This window comes from Heterocephalus glaber, unplaced genomic scaffold, assembly GCF_053883595.1.
Source record: "Heterocephalus glaber isolate CG9 unplaced genomic scaffold, H.glaber_assembly_v1.0 deba00001795, whole genome shotgun sequence".
In the NCBI taxonomy this organism is placed as follows: domain Eukaryota; kingdom Metazoa; phylum Chordata; class Mammalia; order Rodentia; family Bathyergidae; genus Heterocephalus; species Heterocephalus glaber.
Genome location: NW_028258476.1, coordinates 2146386 through 2167971, shown reverse-complemented (window position 1 = coordinate 2167971; position 21586 = coordinate 2146386). Strand labels below are relative to the sequence as shown.

At 57.1% G+C, this 21586-nt stretch overlaps 1 protein-coding gene across 3 annotated transcripts; it reads left to right on the top strand.

Annotated features, from left to right (window-relative positions):
* Positions 1-3772: 3772 nt before the first annotated feature.
* Rhbg (Rh family B glycoprotein) lies at positions 3773-15802 on the top strand. Of its 3 annotated transcripts, XM_021249490.2 has the most exons (11): positions 3929-4058; positions 8402-8496; positions 9515-9701; positions 10025-10175; positions 10292-10439; positions 12696-12862; positions 13132-13269; positions 13380-13513; positions 14090-14211; positions 15099-15172; positions 15348-15802. In XM_021249490.2, the coding sequence occupies exons 3-11, from the start codon at positions 9535-9537 to the stop codon at positions 15414-15416; spliced, it is 1170 nt and encodes a 389-aa protein (XP_021105149.1). In that variant the 5' UTR covers positions 3929-4058; positions 8402-8496; positions 9515-9534; the 3' UTR covers positions 15417-15802. The 3 variants fall into 3 exon arrangements, with proteins under 3 accessions (XP_004871264.1, XP_004871263.1, XP_021105149.1); XM_004871206.3 differs by lacking the exon at positions 8402-8496 and having other exon boundaries at positions 3777-4058; XM_004871207.3 differs by lacking the exons at positions 8402-8496; positions 14090-14211 and having other exon boundaries at positions 3773-4058.
* The last annotated feature ends 5784 nt before the right edge of the window (positions 15803-21586 follow it).

Below are 21586 nucleotides of genomic sequence, written 5' to 3'. Positions count from 1 at the left end.
AGTTCGATCCCCGTACCCGCGCCCCCCCCAAAAAAAGTTCCCAGCCTGAGCAATTTAGCAAGACCCTGTCTCAAAGCAGGGCTGCTGCTGGGCCTTAGAAACTGAGTCTCCATCTTATCCAGCTTGACATCCTGAAAACAGTATTGCATTCGGTGGCGGCGGAGGTGGAGAACAGAGCAGGAACACAAATGGAGTGTATTCAATAAGTAAGTGAATGAAAAAATTGGGGTTTACAATAATTGCCTTCTGACAAACTTTTTTCAAGGTACTGTCATTTTTAGTTTGCCGATGAAGGAAGCTCAACAAACATAAGCATCCGGTTCTGACTGACTTTTGTCCGGAGGCCGATGTGGTCATACTTAGTCATTCACGGTGCCGTCTATGTATGCGACTGTAACTAATGCCACTCTGCACCAGCCCACAGCAGCTGCCTCTGGGGGGACTGAGTCTGGGTTCTGTGGGCATTGAGCTGTCTAGCAGAGGCTCTTTTCTGTTTTCATTTCAGAGTGTTTAGATACAGGAACTGACTTTATCATGAAGTTAGGCGAGGGTCTCAGCACGGGCACCACGTCCTCTGGGAAGCCAACCCTGACTGCCCCATCACTGGCTAGGCATAGCAGCTGCTCGATGCATGGTTGTCAAATGAAGGAAAGCTATGCCCATCCCCAAATCTCTGTTTAAGAATTGTGCCATGGGGTGGGGATGTAGCTCAGTGGTAGAGCACTTGCCCAGCACTCCAAAAAAAACGTAATAATAACATATAACATGCCATATGAACTTCCCATGAGCTATGTGTGTGCACTATATATTTGCCAGGCGTGGTGGTGCATGACTGTAATCCTAGCACCAGGGAGGCTGAGGAAGGAGGATCACTGTGAGTTTGAGGCCAGCCTCAAGGGCCTGTCTCAAACAAAATCAAAACAAAGAGTTGTGCCACTGGAGCTTTGTCTGATGGCCCTTCCTAAATGCACCTGTCCGAGGCCCCAGCCCCTGCTACTGAGCTCCCTCCAGCATGTGACAGGAGAAAGCATGGAGACAGTGCCTGTCCCTCCCTGTTCCTCTCCTCAGGGACACTATGCACCCAAGAGCACTGGAGCCAACCATACATTTGTCCGTCTTCCTCAGCCTCAACCAATCAGAATAATAATAATCACTACACCTGCTGAACATTTGCAGAAATGCCAGAAATCTACATAAATTATTCGGAATCCTCAAAGGAACTATTACTACTCCCACAGATAAAGAAACTGAGACTTGGGCTGGGGATTTAGCTCAGTGGTTCTGCCGCCTGCTGCACAGGTGCAAGGATCCCGAGTTTGATCCCCGGTACCAAAAAAAAAAAGAAACTGAGACTGAAAGAGGGCTCAGTAACTTGCTGAGGTCATACAGTAAGGAGGTGGTGGTGCATGCCTGTAATCCCAGCACTCTGGAGGCTGAGGCAGGAGGACTGCCATGAGTTCGAGGCCAGCCTGGGCTCCATAGTGAGTTCAAGACCAGCCTGGACTACATAGTCAGACCCTGTCTCAACCCCCCCGCAAAAAAGAGGTGGTGAAGGTAGGAAGAAAAAGGAAGAAAGAAGGAAGGAAGGAAAGAAGGAAGGAAGGAAGGAGGGGAAAGAAAGAAGAGTACCTTAGTTACTCTGGTGCTTTCCTATCTTCCCTTTTTCCTCCTGTAAACACTGTGGGTGGCTCAATGAAAATAGAGGAGCCAAGTGGCCTGGGGGTTCCTGACCCAAGAGAACAGGGAGTAGGAAAGAGGTGACCCTGGGAGAGAGCAGCTCTGAGCAACCTCGAGTTAGTAACCTCAGCTACTTGGTCCCCAGGCTGGGCCCGGGCAGCAGACCCTGGTTTCCCTCCATCACCATTCAGGCATCTGGCTGGTCACAGCTGGAAACAAGATGAAAGTCAAGGACTGGGCCAACCTCAGACCAGCAGAAGAGGAGACGGAGACAGGGTTGCAGTCAGGGGCCCCTCAGAGGCCTAATGTGGAAGAAAGATCAAGAGGCAACCCTCTTAATCCATCAGAGCTGCCGGGGGTGGGGGTGGGGGGCAAAGGCTGACGGCTCTTGGTGATTCAAAAGAAGGCCATGGGCTTGGTGGGTGGTGGCCAGTGGTCCCTCTGGGTGGTACCCTCCGGGGAGTGGAAGGTTTGGGGGACCCTTGGAATAAGATCTTGCTCACTGCTGGACTAGGGAAGATACCAGCTGGTAGCTGCAGACTGTTAAAATACCAAGATCATCCATACAGGCTGGTGAATATTTTTTTTTTTTTGTACCGGGGATTGAACTCGGGTCCTTGCGCTTGCGCAGCAGGCGGGGAAACCACTGAGCTAAATCCCCGGCCCTTGGTGAATATCTTTCCTGAAAGTCCCTCTGTACCTCCAGAGATTGGCCCAGCTCCCCTGCCCTTCCCTGCAGGGGAGAGCCCTACCACAACCCGAAACTCGTCAACATCCACCAGGCCATGGCCCTAGGACCCAACCATGGTATGTACGGTGACCAGCGTCTATGGCTGTAGTCGCAGGACCTGCCCAGGGTTGCCCTAGATAAACATTTGCCAATGAATGAATGAGGAACAATGAAGGGAAAGTCAGAGACCCAGAAGACTCCAAAGACGTGAATGGAGACAGCAGGTGAGACCGAGATAGAGGGGACTGGAATCAGAAGCAGCTGCAGGGCCGGGGATTTAGCTCAGTGGTTCTGCCGCCTGCCCTGCAAACGCAAGGACCGGAGTTCGATCCCCGGTACCAAAAAAAAAAAAAAAAAAAAAAAGAAGCAGCAGGCTGCAGACGCAGGGAAAGCCCAGCCGATGGAAGGCTCCTCCCCTCCCAGGGACCCCAGAGCAACTCCTGCCCCCACACCGGGCTTAGGAAGCTCTCTGGGGCAGGTTAGGCCGAGAGGAGCCCCTGGCTGCTGACCAGTTGCCCAAAGGCCACGCCCTCCCAGAGGGGTCTGAAAACAAACTCCCTGCCGACTGGGCTGGGCCGCTGTGGAGCACAGTGCCTGCCCGCCGGGGCCTCAGGCGCCGAGGCAGGCCCCCGCGCCCCAGCTGGGCCCGTGGGAAAGCTGGGTACAGAGAATCCAGCTCCCCGAGTGCACGCTAGGCCTGCAGCTCCAGTCACTGAGGGGAAGGAATATGTGGGTGGGACAAAGCGAGTCCCTGCTCTTTCCTGAGAAGAGACAAGTCCTTCGGGGACTGCTGGTGTCAGGAGTCAACACCTGCAGTGTGGGGTGTGGGGGTGCGGATGAGGTGGTCCCCACCAGTTTAGAGCTGTCAGTGGCCCAGCGCCCACAGGGCAGCACCCGTGCACCTCGCAGGGCCTTCAAGGCCTTTCCAGACTCCGGACCCCAGCCTCGGGCCCTGCGCAGTGGAGCCTACAAGGCCAGTCCCGTGCTGCCCGCGCTTCGTGTCATGTCCCCTCTCTCCTGTGCCTTCAGAGCTCCCCGGGAAGCAGCTCTGCTTCTCCACCCCCCGCCCCCCGCCCAGTGTTTGTGGGAGACACTCCAGTCACCCTGGGTACGACAGGGCGGGCGCCTCCTCCCACCGCCAGGTCCTGAACAGCTGCGCCCCACAGCGGAGCAAGAACAAGCCGCCTTTCCAGGGTCACTCCCAAGATCTGTCCCCACCGAACAGCGCCAGGGTCAGCCGAGCCGGGAGACAGGAACTGGGGTCCGCATGCCCAACGCCAGAGGCTGCTCTTCCTCCCTGCGGTCCAGACGGGGGCGGGGGGCGGGGGGCTCCAGTGGGCGTGTCCCGTGGGCGGGGCCTCACCCTGGAACCCGTCGGGCTCGTCCCGCGAGTGTCAGCACGCCGAGCTGAGCCAGGGAGCGCCTCAAGTCCCCGCAGCGCCCGCGCCCTCTCCGCCCGGGGCCATGCCCGGGACTCCCCGGCGCGCCGCGGGCCGGCGCCTGCAGCTGCCCCTGCTGTGCCTCATCTTCCAGGGCGCCACCGCCATCCTCTTTGCCATCTTCGTTCGCTACAACCGCGAGACCGATGCTGCCCTCTGGCACGGGGGCAACCACAGTAGCGCAAACAATGAATTTTACTTTCGCTACCCAAGTGAGTGCAGGGCGCGGACGGACACCCACGCTCCCAGGGGGCTCGGGCTGGGGCTCGGGGCTCCGATCTCCCCTCTGGGGAGCTAAGGGCCCCTTTTTTCTAGGGTCACTGCGTTTGGGGTGCAGGGCTGAGGATGGCGCCTGCGTGGTCTCATTTAGTCCGTGAGACAAAGATGAGGTGCAGAGAAGTTAAGGGGCTGGGGTCGCACCTCAGAAGTAGGGAGCTGGGATTTGAAGCACAGCTAAAGCCCTAGCTTGGACACTCCCTCCCCCACCTCCTGTTTGGCCTTCTTGGGCCTTGGAAGGCTGTTGAGAGCCTTTGCCCCCCTTAGGGGCTCCACCCCGGCCGCAGGAAGGAGAATCTTGCTGGCAGGAGAGGCCGGCGGAGGTGCCAGGGACTGGATATGAAGCCCTCCTATCTGTGGGCTGCCAAGCCTGGCCTCAGGTGTTTCTTCCCCAGGACCCCAAGGCTGACCCTTCCAGAATCAGAGAGAACCAGCTGACCACACCACAGGGCAGCAGCCTCCAGTCATGAGGAGGAGGCGAGGCAGGGTTATTGGCTGTTTCACAGGGAGGAAGCTGTCTCAGAGGGGTTGTGAGCCCCATTATGTGAGGGCAGAACTGGAATCACTTGCTAACAAGTCTCAGGATGGGGAGGTTATCCCCCTGTGGGGACGAAGCCCCTCCCTCAAGGTTGGGGGCCTTGCTTTTTTTTTTTGGTACCGGGGATTGAACTCAGGTCCTTGCTCTTGCCAGGCAGGCGATGGAACCACTGGGCTAAATCCCCAGCACTTTTTTTTTTTTTTTTTGAGACAAGTGTAGCTATATAATTAGAGGTTGGTCTTGAACTCATTATGTAGCCCAGGCTGGCCTTGACCTTACAGGGATCCTCCTGTCTCAGCCTCCCAAGTGCTGGGATTACAGGTGTGCATAACCATGCCTGGCAGGGGCCTTGCCTTCTAAGTCAGGTCTGGGGAGCTGGGCCCAAGAGTATCAGACCTCCCACACTCAGCACAAATGCTTGAGCAGGTCTTCCCTAGGCCTCAGTTTTCCCCATCTGAGCAACAGGAAGACGGATGCCTCAGTGAAGGATAGACATTCAGTGAGGCATAGGGTGTACAAGTCTGCTATAAAACATCCTGGGCTGTTATTACCTCACTTTCATTCATTCAGAGAGGAGTCAGGAAGAAATGGCCCAGGGGCAGACAGAGGGAAGCTGTGTGTGAGGGTCTGACCTGGCTGCTTCCCAGAACCCTCAGGAGTTTCTCCCCTGTGCTGAATTCACTCAGGGCCCAAAGTCCTGCCTGTTACAAAGCACCCTGGAGTCCAGCCTCTCTCGTTCTGTTGCTGCAATGCTGGGTTCTCAATGGCAGCTTTCCACTCCAGGAGTGCAGCAAGAAGATAGATAGGATGGGATTTCTGCCTGCCCGCCTGCCCACCTGCCCGCCTGCCTGCCTGCCTTCCTTCCTTCCTGCCTGCCTTCCTTCCTTCCTTCCTTCCTTCCTTCCTTCCTTCCTTCCTTCCCTTACAGTATACGCTGCCTCTTTCTGTGCTCTAGATTGCCATCCCTGTGGACTATGACCCTGATGTGGGGGTAGTTTGGGCAGGAGAAACCTGTGAAGTCCCTAGAGCCCGGGGCTTTGATGAGCCCGCCTCTCACTTGTCTCTGTGTCCGGGGAAGGGGTCAGGGTCGAAGGGAAGTGTAGCTGTGGCCCTTTGATTCAGGAGATGAAAGGGAACTTGCAGCTCTTGGCGAGCTCTGGCCTGGCCAGTGCCAGGGCAGGTCCACTTGGGGCCCGTCTGTCTGGTTTGCAGTGTGGGCCGTCTCCAGCCATCTGGTCCACCCAGTTCCCATGTGCGGAGGGAGCCAGCGAGGTCCTTTGAGGTGCTCAAGGTCACACGGCAAATTTCAGAAAAGCCAGACATGGTCTCTTTGATTCCCACGGTAGAGCTTCTACCCACACTACACACCTTTCTTACTCCATGAGGCAACTGATGGAAAATAAGAAAGAGGGGAAGGAAAGAAGCCATGGTGATGTGGAAGCAAATATGAGCATAGGTTCTAAGGGAAAAAATGGACATTCCATTTATTTATTTATTTATTTATTGTCTTTTTTTTTTTGGTACCCGGGATCGAACTTGGGACCTTGGCACTTTCGAGGCAGGCAGTGAAACCACTGAGCTAAATCCCTGGCCATTTATTTGGTACCAGGACTGATCTATATCCCCGGGCTTTTTTTCTTTTTGGTGGTACTGGGAATCAAACTCAGGACCTTGTGCTTTCGAGGCAGGTGTGGTGCCACTGAGTCAATCCCCAGCCCCCAGACTTTTTTAAAAAAATAGAGACAAGTTCTCACTAAATTGCTATGTTGTCCAGGCTGGGCTTTAACTTGCAATCCCCCTGGCTTAGCCTCCTGGGTGCTGGGGTCACAGATGTGGCATGCCAACATGCCTGGCTCTGGATGGTCTTTTTAAAGATACCTCAGTCTCTTAGTCTGTCTTTTTAAAAACCTTACTTGCATGGAGAGGGATTTATGATTGATGGACTCAGAATCTTCTTGGAAGACGTGAGGCATGAGGGATGTGACCAGGGCCAGAGGCCTGTGGGCTCTCCGAGAGACTACAGCCAGTTGTCCTGAGGCTGGTGGGAGTGGAGTGGGAGGACAGCCTCCCCTGCTCCTCCCTCTCTTTTTCCTGTTCCTGTTCCTCCTCTTTTTTCTTTTTCTTTTGAGATAGGGTCTCACTATGTAGATCAGGCTGAACTTGAACTTGCTATGTGGCCCAGGCTGGGCTTGAACTCATGGTGATCCTCCTGCCTCAGCCTCCCAAGTGCTGGGATTACAGGTGTGCACCACCATACCCAGCTTTCTGTTTCTCATGTTTTATTTATTTATTTATTTGTACCAGTGATCAAACTCAGGACCTTGTGATTTCAAGGCAGGCATCGACACCACTGAGCTAAATCCCCAGCGATTCTCATGTTTTTATCTCTGCTTTACAGAATAAGTAACTGAGGCTGAGAGAAGCCAAGTGGCTTGTCCAAAGTCACAGGGTCAGAAGGTGGGGGAGCCAGGTTCAATGTATTCTGTCGGATACCAAAGACCTGCCTGTAACTGCCACCTTGTCCCGTGATCTTGTCCTGTCCAGTCACCCAGTAGGGGAGGCAGTAAGGGACGAGGGAGGGCAATAGCTTCTCTGACTGAATTCTGTATATTTGGGGGGCAGGCTGTAGCGCACCCCCTTGGGACCCCAGAGGGAGTGTCTGCAGGTCATCTTAACCATGCAGGCTCCAGCTGGAATAGGCCCTCACCAGGCGGAGCTCAGGGAGAAGACGGGGAGCACTTCCTGGGGAGGGAGGTTGCTTGGAGTTTAGACTCCAGATTGAGTTTTGCTTCCAAACAAACCTGGACAAGGAGATGTAATCACTGCCATCTAAGACAAGTCCCGGGCAGTCCTTCAGCACAGTGGACCCACAAGGACAGACTCGGCCCCCTCTTTGCTGTCGTACAAGGAAGGCAGCATCAGGCAGAGTCCTAAGGGGCCTGGGTGCCTCGGCAGGCAGGCTGCAGAGCCATGGTGGGAGGGATGGGGTTCACTTGTGAGGCTGGCAGGGCTTCTGCCCTTGGTGCCCTTGGCCCTGGGGCTGGTGGCTGAGCTGTGGCCCACAAACCCCAGCACACATCCAGCCCCCTGCTTGTGAACTAATTTTCTCTTTGCCCTTATACACAGCACCCAAAAAAGCATGAGATTGTTTCTCTTAAAGTTGTAGATTGTATTCCAAAGTTCATTAAGAATTTCCTGGCTTAGACTGGGGATTTAGCTCAGTGGTTTCACCACCTGCTGTGGAAGCGCAAGGACCCAAGTTCAATCCCTAGTACCAAAAAAAAAAAAAGAATTTCCTGGCTTGTTGGTCCCCTTTCAGATTAAACAGAAAGTGACCAGGACTTTTTCCCCTTATAATCTGCCTCTTCTTACAAGAGATTTGAGGTAATTTACAACAAAACTTGTGTAGCGCTTAAATATCCCTTATCTGAAATGTTTTGGACCAGAAGTGTTTTGGATTTTGGATTATTTGCATATATGAAATGAGATATTTGGGGGAGGGGACCCAATAGAGACAAGAAATCACTGATGTTTTATATATACCTTATATACAGAGGCTGCAGGTATTTTACGCAATATTTTTAGTGTGTCTGCTTTTCTTTCTTTTCTTTCTTTCTCTCTTTCTTTTCTTTCTTTCTTTCTTTCTTTCTTTCTTTCTTTCTTTCTCTCTTTCTTTCTTTCTGGCTGTACTAGGGATGGAACCCAGGGCCTTCGCATCCTCATCCCTCTTTATATTTCTAGACAAGGTCTGAATTGCCAGGTCACTGAGTTGCCCAGGGAAGCCTTGAACTTGCAGCAATCCTCCTGCCTCAGCATCCTGAGAGCTGGGATTACAGGTGTGTGCCACCATGCCCAGCCTTTGGCTTATTTTTAAATGCAGCGTCGTACAGATTAGAAAGCAAACATAAAAGGGTCCATGTCTTCCTGCTCAGAAACCCCAATAACACACTATACATCGAAGGGGTTCATCTATGAAGTTAAAATACTCAAACTATGGAAAGAAACAAAAAGTCAGGTGTGGTAGTGCACACCTGTAACCCCTGAACTCTGGAGGTTGAAGCAGGAGGATTCCAAATTCAAGCCCAGACTGGGAAAATTAGTGAGAAAGGCCTTATCTAAAAATAAAAAAGGCTGGAGATGCAGCTCAGTGCAAGGCCTTGTTCAATCCCCAGTTAAAAAAAAAAGGAAAGAAGGAAGAAATCTTTTCTCCCAGAGTCTCCACTGGGCACACCTCCAGGGGGTGCCATCTGCATTGAAGTTGGGGACTTAGCGGCCCTGCCCCCCTTCAATTCCCTTCCCCTCAACATAATCTCCATTAACAATTTAAAGCTTTTTCCTAATATTTTTTTTTTGAGACAGGGTCTCGCTATGTAACCCAGGCTGGGCTCAAACTCAGGACAATCCTCCTGCCTCAGCCTCCCGAGTGCTGGGATTATAAGCGTGAGCCACCACATCCGGCCTCTGATGGATGAGGGATGGAAGTTAGACATCCAGCAGGAAGGAAAAATTTAAAAGAAAGGGAAAGGTCTTGAGCATGGAGGGGGAGGGCCTGACACAGGTTGGACCTTTAACTGGTCAGCTGGAGCAGAGCACGGATGGAAGAATGAGCAGGGCAGAGAGCAAATCAGAGCCGGAGGTTCTAGTCCCTTGCCTGACAGGGCGCAGCAGGGGTAGTCTGGGTCCCACTGCCCCAGGCTGGCTGGCTCTGTGCAGGTGGCTCGGGCTGGGAGTTTTACGGGCCTGGCCCCACCTCAGGGCAGCCCTGGCTGGTGAGAGCCAGGCGGCAGGCTGCTGCTCCGCTGATGGCCAGGTGTGGCCAGAGCAGCCCAGGGCCCACACCCCTGTGCCCCACAGGCTTCCAGGACGTGCACGCCATGGTCTTCGTGGGCTTTGGCTTCCTTATGGTGTTCCTGCATCGCTATGGCTTCAGTAGCGTGGGCTTCACCTTCCTCCTGGCTGCCTTTGCCCTGCAGTGGTCCACATTGGTCCAGGGTTTCCTCCACTCGTCCCATAGCAGCCACATCCACGTTGGCGTGCAGAGGTGGGCACCGGGGCCCTCCCTGACTGCTGCTGCCCCACCTGGCCCCACACTTGGTCCCATGGCCTCTCTTCCTTGGGGCCTGTCACCCTAGGGCTCGTGGGCACGGAGAAAGTGAGGCGGAGAGGGCAGCGGCTGCAGCAGCTCCGCTCTGGGCCTGGTCCTTCCATCCACTGTAGCTTGGTCAGCCGAGAAGGCGCGGGTGACCCCTGTGCCCTGCAAGGGCTCAGCTCCTGCCCCTCACCCTTCCCGCGTGCCCGGCTGCTGTTTCCCGCCGGCCACGTCTGCCCCTCCCCACCCCTCTCTCTCTTCTCCGCCGACCTCAGCATGGTCAACGCGGACTTCTGCGCCGGGGCCCTGCTCATCTCCTTGGGCGCCATCCTGGGCAAGACCGGGCCTGCGCAGCTGCTGCTCATGGCCCTGCTGGAGGTGGTGCTGTTCGGTGCCAATGAGTTCGTGCTCCTCCATCTCCTGGGGGTGAGAGAGTGGGCGGGGCTGAGCGGGAGAGCTGTGGGCAGGGACAGGGCTGCCTCCCCCCTCCCCTCCCCTCCCCTCCCCTCCCGCTCCTCCTCTCCCTCCTCCACTTTTCCCAGGTGAGAGACGCTGGCGGCTCCATGACCATCCACGCATTCGGCGCCTACTTCGGGCTGGTCCTCTCTCGGGTCCTCTACAGGCCCCGGCTGGAGAAAAGCAAGCACCGCCAGAGCTCCACCTACCATTCCGACCTTTTTGCTATGATTGGTGAGGCCAGAGGGCACCACGGGCGGGTTCTAGATGCCTGTTCTGGGCGGGGGTCTGGGGAAGCTGCCTCGGGTCCTTGGGGTCCTGGGAGGGAACCACCTTCCGGTCTGGATCCCGGTCTAAGCTCTAGGGTGTGCTCATGCCTCAGACCGTTCCCAGCGGTCTTTCTGAACCCACCCGGCCTCCCTAAGGCCTCTGGGGCCCGGGACCCTCATCCCAGGCACCGCCCACCCTCTCCTCCTCCTGCTCACGAGCCCTCCCTGCAGCTCCTGCCAGACGCATCTGGTTCAAACCTAGCACCCCGCCTGCCCAGCTGCCTTCTCCTTCCCCGGGTTCCCTGCCCCACAGACCGAGGTAAGCTTGCCCTGAAGCCTAAAGGCTGCCGAGCTTTCCACGAATCCTGGAGCTTCTGCGGTCTCTGCCGCGGCCCGTTGGCTGGGTGTGGGTCTCCAGGCAGGCAGAGCCCTGCCTGCGCTACTCCCCAGCTTCCCCCTGGAGGCTGCGTGTGTGGGGGCGGATTTACCCAGTCCGTGGGCCACTTAGGACTGGGGTCCCTGCGCCTCCTGCGCCCCCACGGCCCCAGCCTTCTCTCCTCTAGGATTGGCCTGCAGGCCTGGCCGCTAGAGCAGCCTAACAGGGGCTGGAGTTACAAGCAAATTGTCTTCCTGTGTACCATCGTAGTGCCTAGTGTCTGTGGACTTTGCCTTTTCCCTTTTCCCTTTTTTTTTTGGAACCAAAACATGTTCTGATGTACATAGGGATGACATTCATCATAGGAAATTTCACCTGCACATGATACATCTTGCTCCTTTTTTCCCATCCCCCCTTTGAACCCTCTTCCCCTCCTTATTTACAAAAGCGTTGTTTCAGTTTCTTCCTTCTATTCTTTTTTCTTGTCCCTTCCTTCCTTTCCCCCCCTTCCCTGTTCCCCTTCCCATCTTAACATTTTCTTCCCATTTCCCAGTGTCTGTTATACATTTTAGTCCTTATTTCCACTTTCAGTTTCTCACACCAGAGAAACAATGTGGTATTTAAACATGTGTGTTCGATTTATTTCACTAAACCATATGGTCTCAATTCATCCATTTAGCTAGAAATGTCTCCGACTTATCCCTTTTTATGGCAGAGTAATATTCCACTGTGTAAAGAAAAACCACATCTTCTTTATCCATTTGTCAGTTGATGGGTATTTGAGCTGTTTCCAAGATTTAGCTATTACAAGCTGGGCATGGTGATTGATGGCTTTTATCAGATTGAGATAAAGACCATCTATTCCAATTTTCTGTAGGGCTTTTATCATGAATGGGTGTTGGCCCTTGTCCAATGCTTTTTCTTGTCTATTGAGATGATCATGTGTTTTTTGTCCTTGGCTCTGTTAAGGTAGTGTATTACAGTTATTGATTTCCATATGTTGAACCATCCTTGCATCCCTGGGATGAATCCGACTTGGTCAGGGTGTATGATCTTCTTGATGATCTTCTGCATTCTGTTTGCCAGTATCTGATTGAGGATTTTTGCATCTATGTTCATTAGGGAGATTGGCCTGTAGTTCTCTCTTTTTTGCTTGGATCCTTTGGTTTTGGAATCAGGGTGATGCTTGCTTCCAGGAATGAATTTGGAATTATTGCTTCCCTTTCAATTTCATTGAAGAGGGACAGGGATTTAGCTCAGTGGTTCTGGCGCCTGCCTCGAAAGCACAAGTTCCTGAGTTCGATCCCCGGTACCAAAAAAAAAAAAAAAAAAAAAATCAATTTCATTGAAGAGTTTGAGAAGTAGGGGCATTAGATCTTCTCTAAATTTCTTGTAAAATTCAGCAGTGAATCCATCAGGGATTTTCATTGTAGGTAGGTTTTTAATTACATCTTCAATTTCCTTGACTAATACTGGTTTATTTAGAATTTTTATGTCTTCTTGATTCATCTTTGGTCATTTATATGCATCTAGGAACCTGTCCATTTCTTCTGTGTGTTCCTTCCTTCCTTTTTTTGAGAAAGGGTCTTGCTATGTAGCCCAGGCTGGGCTCAAACTCACAGCAACCCTCCTGCCTCTGCCTCCCGAGTGCTGGGATCACAGGAGTGTGCCACTGCGCCTGGCTACCCTTTCCTTTCCTGTTACTTTATGAACACCCTGATGCTGTGGCTTTCCACCAGCGATCCCTTCATGTCACGCCTTCTGTACCTGCTATTGCTGAGTGAGTAGGCGGCTTGTTTTTATTTCATATTTCGAACTGCTCACTGCCTGGCTGCCACCCTCTAGGGACCATCTTCCTGTGGATCTTCTGGCCAAGCTTCAATTCTGCACCCACGTCACTGGGGGACACGCAGCACCGGACAGCCCTCAACACCTACTACTCCCTGGCCGCCAGCACACTGAGCACCTTTGCCCTGTCAGCCCTGGTCGGCGGGGGCGGGCGGCTCAACATGGTATGCGGAGGAGCCTTGGGGAGGCACAGGGACAGCCTGACCGAGGAAGGACTGAGCCCTGCAGGGAAGTCTCAGGGTAATGAGCCCCGGGCCCCTCTGCCCTGGTAGTGGTGGAACAGAGCAGGAGGAGCCAGTATGAAAGCAGGAGAGGGAGAGTTAGAGGACAGGACTTCCGGAAGCAGCAGGTGTCTCTGGTGGGTGGTGTTGGGTCATGTGTGGGTGTGAGGTTGCCAGGGCCTCCAATGCCCTGCCCTTCCCTATGCCCTTAGGTTCACATCCAGAATGCAGCACTGGCTGGTGGGGTTGTGGTGGGCACATCGGGTGAAATGATGCTGACACCCTTCGGGGCCCTGGCAGCTGGCTTCTTGGCTGGGACTGTCTCCACGCTGGGGTACAAGTTCTTCACGGTACAGCTGCCTCTTTGGCCCTGGGTAGAACATGGAGTTGCTTTCTTCCCACCTCCCCATGGCGGGGTGGGAGAGGGCACCAGAACCTGATTATCCACCCTGTCCTCCAGCCCATCCTTGAATCCAAATTCAAAGTCCAGGACACTTGCGGTGTCCACAACCTCCATGGGATGCCAGGCATCCTGGGGGCCCTTCTGGGGGTCCTTGTGACTGCACTGGCCACCCACGAAGCTTACGGAGATGGGTGAGTTTTCCCCCAACCCACGTGGCAGTCATTTTCGCTCACACTGAGCTAAATCCCCAGCCCATCTCATGCTTTGTGTGCTGTGTATTTTCATCCACCTTATCAACCACCCACCTATCTGTCCACCCACCCACCTGTCCGTCCATTTGTGTGAGCCAGGGAAAGTAGAGAGAACAAGATGCACCTAGGGACTGCCCTCCTGGTCAAGCACAGCAGAAAGTCGTTGAACAAATGATTTCAGGAGTGCTGAGCGTTACTAAAGGGCAGTAGGAGATGATGACCCTTGGGGTCTCTTTTGGCAATTTGGGGCTCAGAGGGAGGGAGAGCAAAACGACCCTCAGACTGAGGCTTGAGAGGTGTCTGGTGGGGCTGGGGCTGCAGAGCAGTGGTGAACGGGGTCCGCCAGCCCACAAGGGTCCGCTGAACCCCTGTGGCCTGGCTTGGGCAAAGGTTCCCTAGAGGCCACCTCGCTGCTGGGTGTCCACTCGGGTGAGTGCCATACGATGGCCAGCCCAGGGCCCTGGCCATCCCTGCCCTTCCAACCCACTCCTGGCCCCACTGTCTGCTCTCCTACAGCCTGCAGAACATCTTTCCACTCATAGCTGAGGGCCAGCGCAGCGCCAGGTCGCAGGCCATCTACCAGCTCTTTGGGCTGTTTGTCACACTGGCGTTTGCTTTTGTGGGCGGCAGTCTTGTTGGTGAGTGAGCTTGGCTGGGTGGGGCTTGCCAGGCTCTAGGGAGAGAGCAGAGGAGGGGTTCTCAGGAGGAGGGCGCTGGGATCCTATGTCCTTGACACTGATTCCCCTGCTCACGGATTTATTGTGCAGATGCTACCTTGTGCCAGGGGAGGGGCAGGTGGAGGGGCTGGGACAGCCTCCTCAGGGAGGAGAGGTGCAGGGGGGTGCGTGCTCCCTCCTGGTGCCCAGGCAGGCTGTGGAGCTGGCTTTGGGCTGGGTCTGTGTCTGACTCCTCCTGACTGGCTTCCCTGTGCTGCTCCCTCAGCCCGCTAGAGGGCAGCCCAGCCTCAGGCTGAGGCCTGGAGGGGCCACTGGGCAATCTGGCCTCCCCCCTACCCCAGCCCCAGCCTCTCCCAGAGAGGCAGACTGGCAGTGCTTCCGAATGTCTAGCCTTAATGCTAACAGCTGACCCAGGATTCCAGAGGCTCTCACCCTCTGAAGTTCAGCTCATTCACTGAGTAACTTGATTGTACCATAAATATTCCAGTGGCCTTGCTATGTAGGAGGACACAGGAGACTCAGCAGCCTTGGGTCATGACAGTCACAGTTTGATCACCTGCCAACTGTGCAAACTTGGGCAAGCCACTTAGCATCTCTGGCCCTTGGTTGCTTTGTAACACAGGGAAATATTCACCTTGCAGGGTTTCTGTGATTTCTCGGAGGGCGATGCCTGTCAAGCACTTGGCACAGGGACTGGCATGCACTAGGTGCTCAGCCAACATGGCTGTGGTTCGCCTGCACCAGGTGCCACGTTGACGTGGTGCCTCCCAGCTTGTGCCCTGGGCACTGGTGGCAGCCTCCCTCCAGGGATGGGGGTGACCGCTCATACCCTCCCTTCCTGCCTCTAGGGCTCCTGCTGAGGCTGCCCTTCCTGGACTCTCCCCCGGACTCCCAGTGCTATGAGGACCAGATTTACTGGGAGGTGAGACACAGCAAGAGCCTCTTAGCCCCGGGCCCTTCAACTCTCCCACACTTGCCGCCTCCCGTGCTCACCACTAATTCCTTCCTGCCTCATCTGCTCCTCCTCCACTGGTGGACACCCCTGGGCTGTCCCTGTAGCTCCCTGGGGCGACCCTGCCCCCTCCCCTGCCTTTCAGGTACCAGGTGAGCATTCGGATGAAGCCCAGGCACCTCTCAGCATGGAGGAGCCAGACACTCGGGCCTGATGTGCTGCCAGCTCTGCAGAGGACACCCCCTTTTAGAAGGCAGCAGGGAGCTGCAGCTCAGCCTCGGAGCACTTGCCCAGCGTGTGTTAGAACCAGGGTTTGATCCCCAGCACTGCAGCAGGAAGATGATGATATTTGGCTCCTCCTAGTGAAGTCTTTTAGCTCCCTCCTCTCCTGCTTCAAGGAAGAAGCCTCCTGTCCCTAAAGACAGCTCCCCCGTGGGGAGGGGGAGGCAAGGCTGTAACTGGCCACCAGCCTGCACACGTGGGTGAAGGGCCCACAGCGAAGTGCCCAGGGGCTGCCAGTTTAGGGGTCCGTGTCACAGTTACAGTGCAGCCTGGGCAGGCCTAGCTGTCTGGGGCGATAAACACCATGGTCACCAAGGACTCTGATTCCTCTTATTTGTGCCATGGGAATGGGCCGTTCTCCCCTCTAACACAATAGTAGGACCTTGGGGCAGAAAGGGCTGTTAGCGGTGACAAAGTCCTCCCTCCCTGGGCCCGCTGGGCTCCCTTTAGGATGCCATGTCCCACCAGGAGGGTCCTCTCCAGGGCCAAAGGGCCCGTGCTTGTTCAGAAATCCCGGATGCTCTTCCTGTTCCTAAACTGCTGCCAGCCTGAGCAGGCCTAAAACCTAAAACAGGCATAAGGGGCTGGAAGCAGCCTTCACGTAGGTCAGGGATGGTGAACCTTTTAGAGCTTTCAAGGGTAACAGCCGGCTGTTCACCACCACTGACCTGGGCGCTACCTATGTTTGTCCTGAGACCGCAGAGGGGCAACGGGAGGGGTCTTGGGGCTGGGCCTGAGCAGGAGGGGGAGGGGGAGGGGGGGCTGCCCCAGAGCCTTTGTTGTCCTGAAGACTGTTGCCCACCAGAGGGCGCTCTAGATCCAGCAGAGACGCTGCAGTCTCCCTGGCTCTGCGGTTCTTGCTTTAGGAAGAGTGGAAGTCCTTCCTGCAGCCTAATCCCTTCCTGTTTGCTTTAGGCTGGTCTTCGGGCTTTCCTGCCACAGCCTACTGTAAGCACCCGCGCCTCACTGCACGTCAGGCAGATGCCAGGGATCTCAGATCTGTCATCGCACAGAGATAAACCTCCGTTAGGCTAGCGCCCCTTTGCCCGGGCCCCTCGGTCCTCTCCCCTCGGTACCCCAGGCCTGGAACCTTCTCTCCCCACAGACCGGGACTAAGCGGACCAGGCGCCCACTGCGGCTGGACGAACTGAGCTTGGCGGGTCCAGAGGCCCAGGGCCGAGGGGCGCAGGGGAGGAGAGTGGGGGAGGGGCTCTGTTCCCTTAGCTCCCCCAGTGCGCCTGCGTGTTCCGTTCTGGCCTCAGCTACCGGTTCTGCCTGGGCCGGGGACAGCTTGCAGACCCCCAGCTCCTGAGCTCCTCAGCGCTCCTCTAATAGGTCGAGAGAGCTGAGTGAGCGCAGCATGCCGCTCTGCCCCACCAGCCTCTTCTGGGTGGGAAAGCTGTGGGTGTTCATTTCTCCTGGCGCCGACATTTCTCACCCTGACCTTCTACCCCTCCCTCTGGTTCCTTCTGAGCCACACCACTCCCGCGTCCTGCGGTCCCGCGCCGTTATCTGGGGCTTCTGCCCAGGGCTGAACTCTCCTGAACCACACCTTTGCTTTTTCGCTGCCCCCCCCCCGCTCCCAGCTTTGCCTTGAATGTGGGGTGCTCTGTAGATTGTTCTGCTTCATCCGCTTGAGCCACTGTTTAGGGCTGGGGTGTGGGGGTGACCATCCCATGCCTCCTTCCAGTGGGAGGGGGACAGGTGCCCCTGGGGAGCAGGAGCCAAGCTTCCCCCTGTCGCCTGTGGCCCCTGACTCAGGACGACGAGTCCCCCGCACGGTGGCCCATCCATTCAGGCTGGGTCAACAGGGTGACAATGAGCAGGTCAAGGGGCAGCAGGGCACGGAGCCTAGGGAGCCCCTTCCTCACCCCTCGGGACAATGAGATCGCTCCCTCCAGGCAGCCCCTCTCATCAGCACCATTATCACTCCCGGTGTGGGACAATCAGGCACTTGCCCACTGGTGAACTCTGTGCAGCCCCAGTGCCTGGGCTCTGGGGTCAGTGACAGACGGGGCAGGCTCCTCTTGCCTTCAGGGGTTTGGCTGATATGGGAGACAGGTTGTGGTGGGGTCAGGGTGCAACCTAGCAAGCCAGAGGCACCGCACCAGCACCTTGTGGACGCCTTTGGCAGGGATATCCGTGTAGGGCCCGCAGGCCCGGGTGCCTTTGTGCCTGTGGCCGTGGCCGAAGCTTCCGGGCATCAGGGAGCTGGAGCTGCGCCCCTGACCTCGGAGGACCCAGGCTGGAAGCCCGCGCAGCCTGGGAAAGGCCCGAGGTCCCCGCCATTGGGATGCACATCACGGCGCGCCCTGGCTCCTGCAGGAATTAGACACGGCGTGGGCGTCCGGGCGCGGGCGGCGGCCGTCGGGGCAGGCGCGCCGCACCCCAGTCCGCGCTCCCGCAGCGTTCCGCGCCTCCCCTTTGTCTGCGCCCGTCGCCCCCAGCCGGTGCCCGAACGCCCGGGCCGTGCGCCCTCCGAGGGCCCGGGAACAATGCGGGCGATGGGGCCATGCAAATGCCCAACGGCCGTGAGAACGGGGCGCCGCCCGCCCCCACCCCCCGGGTTGAAAGGGGCTGGCAGCCGGGCCTGGGGGCGGGGCATGAGCCGCGGGGACAGAGCGCCATTGTCCGCCGCCTGCGATCCACGAGCCCCGCCCCGAGGACGGGAGCGGTGGGCAGCAGCGGTGGGCACCTGTCCCCCACACCTGTCTCCCCAGTCGGTCCACTCCCGCGGGCCTCGGGCGCTGGGGCTCCCACTGGCCGATCCTCCAGGACTCAGAGCGAGGGGCCTGGAGTGGGGAGTAGAGCCTGCACCGCTTGGGGGAGGCCCTGGGTCCCATCCCAGCCTCAAAAAAACGGGACTCTTGAACTGGGGTGCCTGCCATTCAGGCGAGGGGCTGTTTGGAGAGATTTTTGGGCCCTGGAAGCAGAGTGCAGGACAAAAATCAGTCAGGGTGGCACCAAAACGATAACTGGCCCATGATGTCCTGGGCCTCTGTGGCACTGAGAGGCACCAAGCAGAAAAGGCAGAGGTGCAGCTAGGGTCCCAGACGCCCGGCCCAGCGATGGCCTCGAAGCCAGTGATTTGGCACAGCGTTCCACATGGCACGGAGGTCTCCCCCTTCTCTCCTGTCCCCCAGCCTCTGGGAGTGGACCTGGGAAACATAGATGAGTCTCTGGGCCCAGGGTCCAGGCCTGAGAGCTGCAGAGTCCTGCCTTCCCCGGCCCTTCTGCAGCTCCTCGCCCACCACCCTCCTGCCCAGGTCTCTGGCCGGCTTGGTCCTCCACAGCTCTGATCCAGGGCTGCCAGCACCACCGGGAATCCTCCAGAGGCCCGAAGTCCCCTGGGCCTCATCCCGGCCTGGACCCCCCCCCCGCTGGACCTTTGCAGTTGTCTGCCTTCTGGGGTGGGTCCCCCAAGAGGGTGGACCACAGCTCTGCCCTGATGGCGGCGCCCCCGCCTGCATTGCCATGGGACCCTGGCCTCTCTGGGCTGCTCTTTGGGTCCCCAGGCCCCACTTGGCTGAGGCTGAGAGGAAGTGGGCTTTGTTCGCAGCATCCTCTGGGCACTTCAGCTTGATTTTCCCACCCTGCTCTTGGCAGAAGAGCCCTCAGCTGGAGAAGCCCCCCCCCCCGTCCCCCCTTCCTTGCTCAGCACCATCCATCTCCGCCTCCCCAGAGCAAGGAATGTGGCTCCAGGACACTGTGGGGCTTGTTCTCAATCCCCTTCTAGCTCATTTCACTCAGGCTTTTGCAGACTTGCCTCCATCCCATGGGCTGTCGTCTGGGGTCTGGTTCTAAAGGCACAGACAGAGTCCCCCGCCTCCCCACGATTCCTCACGCTTCATTTTGTCCCGACGCCACGGAGAGGCGGCACTGTGGGAGGTCGAGGAGCCCTGGTTCCCTGGTTCGGGAGCCTGTAGGGGTGGGGTCCCCTCTGCAGCCTCTGCAGCCACCCAGGCCGTCCTGCTCCCCACCTGCAGCCATCCAGCCCTCTACACCCTTCCTGTCCACGCCCCACAAGCCTCGATTATTGCTGGAATTAGCACAGGGCTTCTCCCTGGCAGTTGCTAATTAAGACCATTAATAAACATGATTATTAATGCTGTGCCAGGCAGTAGCCGCCAGTATCTACCACTAGTGGTGCCAGCAAGGTGCTGGGCTGGGGTGGCTCGTGCCCCCTCATTTGGGAAGGACAGCTCCCTTTTGCCCGTCCGCTTGCCCCAGGCCCCAGGTGAGGGTTGAGGGTGCAGAGCTCAGCTGAGCTTCCCAGAGGAACGCAGGCACGGTGTGCGTGAGGGAGAAGGCACCCCTTGTGCCCGCAGCAGTCCTCCCAGAATGGCCAGGATGCACTAGGGTGGGCACGTCCTGGCACCCCCACCCCACCTCCAGCAACTCCAGCTGTCTGCCCGCCGGAGTCCCCACTCGCCTGCTGCCTTCGATGGTGACTTCCACCCTAAGGGCCAGGGCACCACTTCAGGAGGCAGCGAGACACTGTGTTGGGTTTGGTGACAGATGTGCCTGCAGTGGTTACCTGCCAGCCACCAAGTGCCCCTCGTGTGCCCTTGGGGGAGGCTCACTAGCCAGCCGGAGCCATCTCACCCAGGGCAGCAATCCCTGCCCACTCCAGGCCGGGCGAGGTGCGAGGCCTATCTCCTCCGCAGCCTCCCCACCCCTGTGCTGTGTCACCTGGCCTCACAGAGTGGGCTGCGCCTGCGTCTGCTCATCCCACTGGCTGGACTGTGCGCTGCTCAAGGCCTGCAAACAGCAGAAGCCCAAATGGGTTTTCTTATTTTGGCCCTTCTTGCCTGTCCCCTGGTGATTCCTGCTTTCCTTCCCTTCCCCTCCTCCCTTCCCTTTCCTTCATTTCTCTCCTCTGCTCTCTCCTCCCTGACCCCCAGGCCCAGGTGACAGGTGACCAGGCTCCCTGGGGGGGGGGGCTGGCTCACCTTGGTGGGAGGGGAGGGGAACCTCTGCCCCTCAGCTAGGACCAGGAGATGGGTGCGGCCTGCCAGGCAAGGCTGAGGCCTTGAGGTCCCTCTCCCAGAGCTGTCCACTCCCCTCAGGCCCAGCCGGGCTTCTGCATCCCCTTCTTCTGTCCCCCCTGCCCCACAAGTGAGCCAGGGGAGTTCTCCACACACACCTGCTGCCCCTATTCTCCACTGCTCACGTCAATGTCTTGACTTTTGCTGAGGCTTTTGAAGGAGGATCCACCAAGACTTCAGTCTCCCCTAACCCAGGGAAAAAGAAAAGAAAAAAAACCCTGGAAACAAAACCCCAACAACCTTAAAGTAGGAGAGATCAGTTGGAAGGCTTTTAATCCTTTAATCCCTCTCAGATGGGCCTTGAGACGCTAATGATTTTCCTAATTATTCCCTCCCATTTTCCCATCGACTTCGAGAGGAGCGAAATTCCGAGTGAGTGAGGGTGCCAGTGAATGGCAGGCCCGCCTCCTCCTACCTCGCCCTGTCCATCCGGCTGCTGGAGAGCTGGGGGGGCCAGGAGTGCCCAGCCGGCTGGCTTCCCTGCCACTGACACGGGGCAGTCGGGGGCTGCCTGAGAGGGCCAGGTGTGGGCTGGGGTCCCTGCCTGTGAATGGCCCATTGTCTGCGCCCAGGGGAAGGAGCTGAGGGTCTCTTTGTGTCCTTGCCCCCAGGGTGATAATCGCCCTGGGAGGGAGGGTGTGTAAAGGGCCCGAGCCTCCCCAGAACAGTTGGCCATTCAGACCTGGCCCTTCTCTTGTGCCCAGGAGTCGGGGTTCAGTGGCCGATCTGCGCGGGTGGTGGGCAACAAACACGTCCCCTCCCCTCCGCATGGCCTGCTGGACTGACTGGGGTACCCCAGGCTCCTCCCCGGGCCCCGCCTCATGGGTACCTGGCTTTGTCCCACGCAGTGGAGACAGGGCTCCTCCAGGGCCAGGCCTGTGGCCCGGACCTCTGCTGGTCCACTCTCAGCCCTCGGGGATTCTCCTTCTGCTGCAGACGCCCTGAGGGATGAGGGTGCTCGGTGCTCGCCCCACTTCACTTGGGAGAAGCTGGGCGGTGGAGAGACTGTCAGGGTCACACACCCAGCTGGGGCAGAGCTGAGGCCGGAGCCTGC

What these genes read in the sequence shown, in the direction of transcription:
- Rhbg (XM_004871206.3), top strand. Translation starts at nt 3,872, where the DNA reads ATGCCCGGGACTCCCCGGCGCGCCGCGGGCCGGCGCCTGCAGCTGCCC. An exon ending in ATTTTACTTTCGCTACCCAA is followed by an intron (nt 4,059 to 9,514) that starts GTGAGTGCAGGG and finishes TGTGCCCCACAG; the next exon opens with GCTTCCAGGACGTGCACGCC. An exon ending in CACGAAGCTTACGGAGATGG is followed by an intron (nt 13,514 to 14,089) that starts GTGAGTTTTCCC and finishes GCTCTCCTACAG; the next exon opens with CCTGCAGAACATCTTTCCAC.